General features: G+C 40.4%; 1 protein-coding gene across 1 annotated transcript in view; it reads right to left on the bottom strand.

Annotated features, from left to right (window-relative positions):
- The window catches only part of LOC104386365 (probable acyl-CoA dehydrogenase 6), a 62,210-nt gene that overhangs the window by 1,687 nt on the left and 48,419 nt on the right, over nucleotides 1-12,104 (bottom strand). Inside the window, exons 6-8 of the mRNA XM_009994966.1 lie at nucleotides 9,144-9,317; nucleotides 4,920-5,081; nucleotides 4,613-4,763 (exon numbers count right to left, since the gene is read on the bottom strand). Of these exons, the coding sequence (XP_009993268.1) occupies nucleotides 4,613-4,763; nucleotides 4,920-5,081; nucleotides 9,144-9,317 (487 nt within the window). The remainder of the gene's footprint in view (nucleotides 1-4,612; nucleotides 4,764-4,919; nucleotides 5,082-9,143; nucleotides 9,318-12,104) is intronic.

The following is a 12,104-nucleotide window of genomic DNA, read 5'->3' as shown; positions in this document are numbered from 1 at the left end:
TATATATCAAGTTATAAATAGGCAGTGGTAGGGTCTGGCTTTGATGGTGCGTGGCAGACATGTCAGGTTATTACATAGCCATTACATAAATATAACTTAAAAAAAGAAAATCTGCAACAAAACACCATTCACGTGTTTTTGTGTCTGTACAAAATTGCTGATAATATTTTTGTTTCTATGGGTGAGACATGGAGTATTTCCTCCAAAATCTATAGGCAGGCAACTAATGCTCATCTCTTCCCCGTGGAGAGAGAACAGAAGGTTTCACCCATTGCAAGAGGCCTGAGATGACAAAGGACTCAAATGATGTTAATCTAGCAGCCCTCTTCTGGGAAAGGAATTGCTTTCAGCGTAAGAGAACAAAACCGTGGGACTAACTATCCTGCCAGGAGCTCTGTGAGGAAGCTGGGGATAGTAAAGTAAGCTTATGTATCAGCTATTTATTGTAAGTTTATGTTTTGATAGTTTATGTTATATCAATAATACATGATTAGCACAGCATATAAAAAGTTTAATATATAAAAATATTAGAATTCTGTTACTTTAGGCAGTCTACATCAGGGATCCCTGTGTTCTGGCACAGCAACACTTCACTTTCCAATCCCTCAGTCACCTCTTTACTGCCCCATGACAGAGCAGCAGACCTTGCAAACACCGAGAGGAGCCCAATGCATTATCTGTCCTCAATGCAGATGTCCTCACTTAACTTTAAAGTGCTGAGAAAATAAGTAATTTTCTTTTTCTTCACTGGCAGTGACCAGTGCCACTCAGATGGGGAAGAAAGCAAGTTTTGATGACTCCAGGTCTGGTTTTCCCTTGCAGCCTGGTTTCCCGGCAGCAGTCCCTCAAGAGACTGCTCCCTGCTGCTCCCTCCTTCCCTGGTTCGGAGGCCATTGGTTTGGCATCTTGCTAAATCCTTCTCTAGGTTTCTGTGGCTCCGAGTATCGCTGCTTTCCAGAAGGCCAGTTACACACTCCTTCCTTTCAGCACAAACTCCACTTGATTTACCCTTTTTTATCACAGTAACAATGTTCAAATTGTGTAACTGGCAAGATTTTTCTCCACAATATGTACTGATGAACCCTGAAGTCTAGTATCTTGTGACTTCCCCCATCTTCCAACTCAGCTAGATTGCTTATAGGCTGTTCAAATGAAGCAGCAGCTAAAGGAGACTGCAACCCAGAGGAGGAAGTCTGAGCTGATACCATCCAGCGGCAGCCTCTGGCATAGCCCAGCTGCCAGCACCCATGCCATGTGCTTCATCTCTTAAATTCCCTCTCAAAGTACCCCTAAAAGTCAACTGAAGTGGTAGACAGGCATCTATTGCAAAACCTCAGTGAAAAAAAAAAAAGTTGAAACTAGAGATTTGCTCTCACAGATCGCTGAGGAATAGCTGTTTTGTCCCATGAGTTAGGTACTGACTTCAAAACAAATTGTTTTTGTCAACAGACATTGATGGGTTTTGCAATTTTTGGTACAACCATAAATTGTGATAATGACAAAGACTGATTTAAAAATCTAATTGTCCAGCCTCATTCTAGTTTAGACATACTTTGCAAAGAATGAAAGAATATAAAAAATTAAAGAATTAAAAAGAACAAAATATTTCAGCTGAATATAAAAATAATTTAGAAAGAAATGCATTAGTTATTTAAAAAATTCTACTTAAAACTATAGAGAACATTTATTTTTAACCATCATTAATTACAAAGAAAACTTCATATTGCAATACCTAGGTGACAGTTGAGGGAAAAGAGACAAATTAGTTTTTCTTCTGCAGCTATGTGTATTTGCAATGCCATTTACACTTTATCTATTTCACGAGTAGTCAATCAATATTTTTCCCTGTTGCTTTCTCAAGTATTTCACAATGCAGCAAATAAAGAAATTCTAGCATTCTCCCCATTAGACCCCTCAAGAGTAAGACCTGTAAGAACTGGCAGCAGTAAAACACAGTTCTTAGGTTTTAGGGACATTCTTAATTTGTAAAAAACCCAACTTTAAAAAAAAAAAAGCCAGACAAGTTCTTTCTATAACAACTTAAGTGTACATAATTGTTATTAAAATATATAGATTGCTACCTGAAATTTTTAACAAATCATGTTATGGAATGTGAAAAATTGCAGTATACTTTCTACAATACATACTTTCTACTTTCTACCCCTCTGATCTCTCAGAACCTGGGGTTTTCCTGTAGATTGTGCATTTGTTCAATAGTTGACTTTTCCTAAGTCATGATGTCATACGGGGAGAGAAAAATAAACAAACACAACTCCAGTCTGGCATTTTCCTTCTGCAGAATCCTGTTGGCAGGGTAAATGGAAAGCCCACATTTACTGTTTTTTATTGGCTTTTATGTTTCTATCAAACCCTTTGATATTTGGGCTAAAAACTTTTTTTCCAACCCATTCTCCATCTGAGAACCCCTACAACAGGAAAGTAAACATTTGGATATGCACAGTCAGCCCAGTATAGACACCTACAATGTGAAACAGCTATCTTCATACCTTCTAGATAATAGGGCACTTGAGAAAAGTCACTTGTTCCATGAAGTTTGAAAGATCAATTATTAAAATTACAAATGTGAATAAGGTTATTTTGCAGACAGTTTTGCACTGCATCTGTTTATTATCACCTCACCAAGACCAATAACTAAAATTCAAAGACTTCATGCACTAATCATGCATTGCCATGTGTCCTTTGAGGAATAACAGCCTAACGTATCAAAGATTAATGTGGAATTTCCAGTGTCCTTGGAAACTTGGTTAGGATTATGCTACAAAAATCTTTGTACTTTCTGACTGGATGTCACGCTGTGCAGTTACACTGCTTGCTGCTGGACAAATATCACAGTGACGTGAATGGTTATTCAGACTGCTGTACAAAAAAGCAGCTTTAGGAAAGTCGTTGCTTTGCTTATCACTACAGATTAAAAAGCTTCTGACTTGAACATGTAATTGTTTATTTAGGTAATTACTTCTCCCTTCCTGGAGCTTATGGTTATTCAATGATGGAATTTTCCTGATTCACAGAAAGTTTTAAAGGACAGATATCACACCACTTCTAGCCTCATTTAGAACAGTGGTTGTTTTAAAGGCAGAAAGATATGTTTCTTTAGCCAGCTGACACAGTTTATACTAATAGGAAATAACTCTGGATTTTGTCTCAGAAAAAATGCGACCGTGGTGTACTTAGAAACCACTCTGGAACTCACACAGAAAAGCTCTGCCCACAGTTAGCAATAGTGTACTGGGGTAGGAAATCTAAAGACAAATCAAAACTACATAAATGCAGATGGCTTAATCTCTGTACATTACAACCTTGACAGTAAGTGCTTCAAGACAAGGATTAATTTTATTCAGAGTGCCTACTGCAGTAGATACTAACATCTGAATCACCAGAGATCATTAGCTGCTAATAAAGAGGCTGTGAAAAAAGTAACCAAGAAACCCCATCATGTTGACTGACAGCTCCAAACCACCACTGTACAGCAGTCTGTACCTTCACTAGAAAATATCAGGAATCCAGAAATTGAAAACATTTTAAAATCTCTCTGACCTACCAAAATGGCATTCTGGTTCATAAAACACTATTAAAAACACAAAAAGTAACTCAACAGACTAAAAACCAGAAGCTTTTTACAGAGAGGTTTTTTTAAGTGTTCTGCTCTCACTTTACACAGGTATGCTCACCAAAACTTTCAATCACCTGAACCACTAACTAGTTGTCCTAACCTTTGGTTAGGTATCATAATATATATAGGGCTGAGCTGAAATCTTTTACTGCAAGAAAATCTGAGTTCCATTTTGGTCCTTCTACAGAATATAAGACACTGGGACTAGAATTTTCCTAATAGCTGCCAGGAAAACTGTTTGCTTGTGCAGAATTTTGCTCTAAGTAGTTATACAGCAAAATTCCAAGGGCTTGGCATGGGACTTAATCAATTTGCAAAAAGGCATCTGTATCATTTCAATGATCTAACAACTTGCTGGAAGTAGGTACATGTCTCACACATCTTGCATGGTGGGTGGTGTGACTTATCAGGGAGAACCTGCTATCAGAAAAGACTACTGTGGGAGCCTAACTGGGGACTCTGGTTTCACACATGGACTTGAGGTGGACAAATGGAGAAAAAGATGAAGCTGATTTTCATTTGTCCCTTGCAGTTTGGAATAACTGTTTGCTGTTTTGCTTTAATTCTGTTCCTGTAATCAAGATTACAAGCAGAGGGGGGAAATAAAAAATCACTTGTTGGTAGGCTTCCCCTTTTTTCTTGTCCTGTTGCCTGGTAGATGCTGAAGAACCATCAGTGAAAACATGGAGTTTATTTCTGTCACCTGACATTCAAGCTAAACTGCAAGTAGATCAAACAACTCAGTTGTAATGCTAAGCCAAGATCTGTCAGAGGAATAGTCTTCCTGATGTGTTACCCACAGGACTGTGGATGCCCTTGCATCCAGAGTGTAACTCAGTGACACACCATTCAGTGGGACAATACCATTCACATCAGTTAGGAGCTGGTGTCCTTTTCAGTGGGTGATCTTGTAGCAGAACATTTAAGAGGCCAAATTTCAGTAAAGGCATTTCCAGTTTTCACCACTCCCTTGCTTACCTGTAAAACCTGCTCACCAGAACCTCGCTGGTGAATCCCATTCCTCCCCAAAACTGGAGACAGCTGTCACTCACTTCACGGGCCAGACGACCCGCCTTTAGCTTAGCCATGGAAGCAAATTTTGTCACATCGTTGCCTTCCACGTAGAGAGCTAAAAACAATCATAAAAATACATAAGCACAGTTACACTCACACCATCCCTGATCACAGCCTGCCTCCCTGGCAACCACCTCCCCATGCTCCTTTAGCCTGACCATGTTCCTTGCACACGGAGAAGCAGGGGTGGGAGGCAGGGGTGGGAGCTCACCCACGCAGCGGTGCAGCAGCGAGCGCAGGAGCTCCAGCTCAGTGGCCAGCTCGGCCAGGCGGAAGTGCACGGCTTGGTTGTGCAGGACGGGGCGGCCAAACACTTTTCTCTGGCGTGTGTACTCAACAGTTTCTTCTATTAGAGTTTCCAGCGGTGCCAGGGCTTGAAGAAGCAAAGCACAGAACAAGACATTATTTTATCCAGATCAGTTGCTTTAATTCTTGTTGAAACAGACTTTTTTTTAACATTGTACATACAGTACCTTATGCTTTCTAATGTGTATTCCTGGAATTGCCATTTGCACACAGAAATAAACCAAGGAAATATTTTAAAGACAGTCCTGGGCTGCATCAAAAGAAGCATGGCCAGCAGGTTGAGGGATGTGATTCTCTTCCTTTGTTCTGCTCTGGTGAGACCTCACCTGGAGTCCTACATCCAGTTCTGTGATACTCAGCACAGGAAAGACATAGGCCTGCTGGAGTGGGTCCAGAGGAGGGACACAAAAACAATCAGAGGGCTGGAACACCTCTCCCATGAAGAAAGGCTGACAATGCTGGGGTTGTTCAGCCTAGAGAAGAGAAGGCTCCAGGGTGACCTTATTGCAGCTTTTCAATACTTACAGGGGGTTTATGAAAAAAAGATTAAGAGAGACTTTTTACCAGGATCTGTAGTGACAGGACAAGGGGGAAGGGGACAAGTTCTAAGCTGAAAGAGCATAGATTTGGATGGACCATAAGGAAGAAATTTTTTACTGTGAGGGTGGTGAGACACTGAAACAGGTTGCCCAGAGAAGGTGTGGATTCCCCATCATTGAAGTGTTCATGGTGATGTTGGACTGGGCTTGGAGCAACCTAATCTAGTTGAAGATGTTCCTACCCATGGTAGGGGAACTGGATGTGATCTTCAAGGTCCCTTTCAACCCAAACCATTCTATGATGCAATGACTATTATTATTCTATTATTATTATTATTCTATTATTATTATTCTATGATGCAGAGACTTTTAGAGCTTTTTAGAGCTAACGTGGCAGAGCTTAGCCGTGCAGCAAACAGCAATGTAACACAGCATGTTGTGAATAACACGACTGCCAACAGCCCTGTACAAGGAACAGCACACAATACTTTGCCAGTCATATAAGGACAGAGAAACACCATTCTTTACAGTGAAACTAATTTTCTCTCTGAATATTTTTTCCTCATATATTTCTTTCCTCTTTTGTCTTGTAGTGTTCTCCATATCCTCAGACAAACTTGGCCCTATGGGTTTTAGCTGGTAGCACATGCAGGAAATATCACTCTAGGTCAGCCTAAGGAATGCATGGTCTACCACACAGCTGAGAAATGAGAAAGCACTTGAATTTGCCAGATACAGAATAATCTTTTCTTCGTACCTCCATCCAAATTGTATTTTTTCCACTTGAAACTTCTGCTCACTGTAAACATACTTTGCCTTGCTACGTCTCTCAAAACAAAAGGAAATGAATGTACTTTTCTTAGGCTGTGGCATATTGCTCTCTAGCAAGATGCACAGTGAGCTCCAAGCTGAGCAATCTGTCCCTTAACAACGTGCACTGCCCATGTAAAAGGATCTGTCATCCTGCGTCCTGGCCATGACTCAATGGTGCTCATTACACTGAGACTACGGGAGCAGATATAAGTCACTAAAAAAGTGCAATTCTGCTCTCTCACACACTGAACTCCTCTTCGATTCCAAGTTAAGCAATTCACACAAAAAAAAAAACCTGTTTGCTTTCTTGCCACGGCAACGTTGTCTTCCTGTGATCAGTGTAACAGGTCCACAAACGGATGGTGTTTATGATGTGTGTGTGTCACAACACAGGGAGAAATGTGGCAGCTCTTCTCGTTCAGTGAAGCAAGAAACACCCAGACTTTTACCAATGCCTTTGATAATGTGTCACTCAGAAGACCACACCTGTGCCCAAATTTTGCAATTCCAGAAAACCAGTTTTCCATTTATATTTTCAATATTTTTGACAGAAAATCCATTTAAAGGGGGGGGATAGAGAAAAAAAAAGAAAAAGGATGAAAAAGAGTTAAAGTGAAGAAGGAAGCAAACTCCACACACACATTTTGAAATCTGACCATAAAGAAGATAAGGAGAAGGAGCACAAGGAGCACTTCTTCTTCCAAGGAGAAGGCTGGAGCACATGATACTAAAAATACATAAAACCAACAAAAAATCCTAAACTAAACAAAAAAAAACCCCTAAAGACAGAAAAACAAAACAACCCCCAAAAAGGAAAGAAAGAAAAGAATGACAGTCCACTGCCTCGTCCAAGTTTTAGGAAGCAGTGAAAGTGAGCATGCCAGGACTGGTCCTTAAAGTGTTTAAAAGTGGACTGATGGTTTTCAGTGTCACATGAGTTGCCACCAACTCAGAAGGAACTGAAACATCTTTCTGAGGGCCAGAAGTGAGGACCAAGATTACAGATGCAGACCCAATCACAAAGCTGCTCAGGGCATGTACACAGTTTTGCACGTTTGAGCCTTCAGCAAAACACTTGTGGTTGAACAGATGGAAACCCATTTGTAGGACTGGAAGCCAACACCTAAATGTGGTGTAACAAACTGCATCCATCAAGCACCTGGCTCCCTTCTGAACTTTGGTTACTCTCTTTCCTTGTTTACCACAATGGGCTACCTCTGAAGTTTGTAACCTGGCCTAAATAGTGTGTCTTGTCCCTGCTCCCAGTGCTTTCATGACTTTTATATTAGGTAGTGGATAAAAGCAAAACCAGGTGGCCCAGCAAGGTATAATACACTGGCCACAATGCTGCAGGAATTATCTCCTTGTCCCCTGGAGACCTCCAAGACCCTTCACCCCTGATGGCTCCTGCCTGGCCACGGCAGGGGGAATAAAGATACCCTTCTGTGATTCTCAGATTGCTCCTTCAGGGAGTGATTGCCTGCTCATGCTCTCTTGTTCTGGGCAAAAAGGAGAATTGAAACCTGGTGTCCCACTTCCTGGCAGAGCACGGTGACAGCCAGGCAGTTGTGCAAGGCTGGACAGTACCAAGATGCCAGTGGTTTTACTAGGAATGACCTAACCTGCCAGGCTTCACATTTAGATGCTGTCAGTGTGCGTCACTTTTGCCTGGGGCATGACTAACAATCTGTTGTCTGAGGAGATCTCTGCAACCCAGAGTCTCTGTTTTGTTTAACTTAGGTTTCAAACTCCCCATGCATGTTCTTGCAGCCTGAGAACACCTTGATTAGAGCAGGTCCAGCAGCAGGACCACATCTTCTCCTTACCAGAGTCTGCAGTGCAAGCCCAACCTCCTGCTCTTTGCTAAAACTACTCTCACATTTACTATTTAATCTTAGGTTGAACTAAGAATTTTGGCCCAAACCAAAGATTTTTTAAAGCATTTGAAGTCCTAAATATTTGGTCTGGGATCAACCCACAACAGTTATTAACTGAATCAGAAAATCACTTCTTACAGTTCTCAGTTCCAAAGCCACAGGGAGAGAATAACAGGGTATGCACAAGAGCATGAATATGGTGGAATTATTTACACAACCTTGAAATTTAAAGAGGACCAATCTTCTTACAGTGAACCACATTATTTTTAAGCTGAACATGCAAACACTGTGAGGTGAAGGAGAAGGTTGTGAGGCTGAAAAATGGACAATCCAGACCTGGATCTGGTTACTTGGAATATGCAGAATCTGTGCAATTCAAATATGTGGATTTGAGTACAGCCTGAGTTCAGAGTAACAGAAACTCTGTGACAGCATAAACTTCAGGTAAAGGAATTAGATGCTGTACCACCTAAGTCCAAAATGCACAGGAGTAAAACAGATCCACAAAACAAAGCTCTTACCTTCTGTAAGAGCCATTCCTTTACACAGTCACTCCGTAAATTTTCTAAGATCTAGGATAAACATCAAAGCTTGCTGCAATACAGGAAAGGGCACCATCCTTCTATTTCATGCCAGTATTTTGATAGCCTTTTTACTATCTTTGTTGCAGACATAACATGATGCCATATTCCTTTATCAGCAGAAAAACACAAAATTTGCCTCACAAAATATTTTCAAGTTTTCCTACAGAAAGGGAAGATTGTGTCCAGGCTGTGACAGATTTCAAAAGCAGATCGTAAGAGGTCACTGCAATTTACAATAAAAGGAAAGTGCTGTTAGTCATGCCCAGGGTCACCCCAGCTTCCCTGCCTGGCCCCAGAAGCACAAACGATGACTTACCAGCGGCTACTCCCCACAGCCGCTCTTCTTGGAATTGCAACATCTGGTATGTAAAACCCTGTCCTTCCTCACCGATGAGGTTTTTGCAGGGGACCCTTACATCTTCAAAAAAGATCTGAGCTGTGTCCGACGACCTCATGCCCAGTTTGTCTATCTTTTTAGCAACGTGAATTCCTGAAGAAAAACAGGGATTAGAAGGGCCACGAAAGGTAGCAGCACTATGTACACGTATAGCATTTGAGAAGGCAAGGTTTGCAGATGTGAAGGGACTACAGCAAAACCTACCTTTAGGAAAAACATAACAGGATTCTAGAATTTAAGAGTAAAACAGCCCACAATCCTATTTTTAAGAGTTTTTCCAATCTATTTAACCAGCAAATCAGAAACTGCAATTTTATAGGTCCCGCTTTTCATTATGTCCTCAAGTAATTGTTTACTAGTAGCAATAATCTTACTCCCTGTACATCTTGACACAATGCAGTATTTATTTGTTTATGTTTGATTTTTAGTGTACTATAATGAAATACTGGAATTTAATTTGGCAGTGTTTGCTGAGTGAGTGCATTGCTGTGAAACAGTAAAGGAATATTTAATGACAAAAGCAGAGCTATGTTTTAAGCAGCAACTAGCAAATTTCTGCTCCTGAAAATCTTCTTCCTTCCATCTCTTCCATTTTTATCTTCCCCTTTCTAGCCTATCCTGATCTTTTCTGCTACCTGTAGAAGAGAACGTTTATAATCACACCACACTGCTTTTTCTAATAACAAAAAGGTTATACTCAATTTAATTAATACTACAAATACCCAACAATTCCATATCAACTGCAGATTTTTTTTTGCAGGCAGAAGTTGGCAGCCATTTCCTTCAAATTCACTCTCTCTAGCTGTGTTGAATAAGGTTATGGAAAGTTTCATCTCTCAGCAGAGATGAAACACTGACACTATTTCCAAATGCCAAGACTGCTCTCAGAATAAGGTCCATATAGACTTCCACACATTCCACTAAAGATTTTTCTCCAAGTGACAATCTGTAAGCAGATTATGTGTTAGGAACACTTGCTTTGATGTGTGTTCAAGGGATGAAGAAAAGCAGGACAGCTGAATAAAAATATTTGACTCTTGGATTGAGAATTATTCAGCAACTCACAGCCAGTCATGCCAAAAAAGCATTTGTGGGTTTTCTTCTGTATTAAAATCAGAGTTAAACAAACACACACTAAACCATTTACAGGCACAAATGATTTCTGGAACATCTTTTCCCATTGGAATACTACTGCTTGGTTTCTTTGAGAGTCTCAGAGATCATGCCTTTGGTCCACTTCCAGATGGTTTAATGCAATCACTGCTCTTCTTCCACATGAAGATGCACTTACTGCTCTTGTTAGTGGGCGATTTACTAAGGACTGCTGGAAATAGCACAACTACTGCCAGTTCTTTCTATTGCTATCAATCTTATTGTGTACCCCCCCAGACAGCAACAACTGCTGGAGAAAGCTCTTGCAGGTTTGGTTAGAGGAACTAAATGTGTGAATGTTTTCCATCCACACGTCTTCCAGATTGGGTCATGTGTTCAGGCTTCCTGAATCCAGCAGCATCCTTCCTGTGTTGTGCCTTACCAGTTCCATTTTCTCCTAGATTAATTTATGTTAGATTAAATCATGTTAACTGAATTGCATTGGCCTCATGTAGCACATGCTTTACATCTTCTCTTTTCTGAAGACAATGATACATAATCACCTCTTTGGCTACAATATAGGTATCAGAATCTTTCTTAATTCTCTTCTTAAGAGATACTATATACTAAAAATTACCAGCAGCAGTAGAGGTCATCCACTCAGACAACTCCTGGAGTTTGTCTATTTTAAATAAATCACAAGGAATTAAGTAACATACAAATCTCAATCTAACAAGGCCAAGTGCTTGACTTAATAAAATCTTTCTATTAGAGCCATTTGTGCTACTTGCACCAATATCACTGAAATGGATTTGCTGTGTCTCTTCTTGGGCAGCTCTTCCCGAGTGTCTCTGATTTTTCATTTTCTCCCACTCCTCCAGCCTTCTGATCTTTTTATTTCTCACATTCTATCTTGAGAGAAAGGCAGTCACTCTCTCCTGACACCATTTAGTGCCATTGCAAATGGAAAGAGATGGATTTGAAATTGTCACCTGAGAAACATGCTCTTTCTCCTTTCTTGGACACTCTATTATCTCCTCCCTTGCGATCTAGCCTAGTGCTATCTGAGGGCTCAGAGGAAAACCAGCACACAAGTAGTTACCTGATTAGAGTATTTGTCTATATCTCTTACACAACATTTTACAGCTTGTGAGATTCTCTTTCCTTGTATAAGAAATTCAGTTTGGGTTTGTTTTTTGTTCTTTTTTTTAAGACATCGTTAGCACGAGGAGTATTCAACTAATTTAAGTGTTTACTGTGAATCCTCACTGCAGTTATCCAAACTCCCTTTATAAGAGAGGTATTCAGCCATGTCTGTCAAATCTATTTGTTTTGTGGACACTGTACATACACCTAAAATTAGAAGAAGCAAATTTCACCACATATCTCAAATAAACTCTCAGCTGTTGAAGTTCATAATCTGCTTTCAGACTTGGCAACTTTTTTTTTCACTTCTTTTTTTACAACTTTTTTTTTTTTTTTTTAGTCCCCACATGATATAAACATGAAGCAATTATGATTTTTGTGGAAAATGCTGGACTAGTCCCCAGTGTCCTCCTAGCTGCTAGTAAGGAGTGAGTTACCACTGTGCTGTGGATCCCACCCTTCCCCTGCTGTATAGGCTGGTGACTGCAGCACTTAGTCAGATGTAACACACTCATTCTCCATTGCACTTTTTCTTGAGCTTTAACACATACATCTACAGACTCTTGGTAGTGCATCATTCAGTGATGTCCTCCAGTCACTTCCCGTACAGTTCTTGGTCTGCTGCCCTCCAAGGAGCACAAT

The sequence above is a fragment of the Chaetura pelagica genome, unplaced genomic scaffold, assembly GCF_000747805.2.
Source record: "Chaetura pelagica isolate M959 unplaced genomic scaffold, ChaPel_1.0 scaffold12, whole genome shotgun sequence".
Lineage (NCBI taxonomy): Eukaryota > Metazoa > Chordata > Aves > Apodiformes > Apodidae > Chaetura > Chaetura pelagica.
The sequence above is the reverse complement of the archived record's forward strand: the minus strand, read 5'-3'. Positions and strand labels throughout refer to the sequence as shown.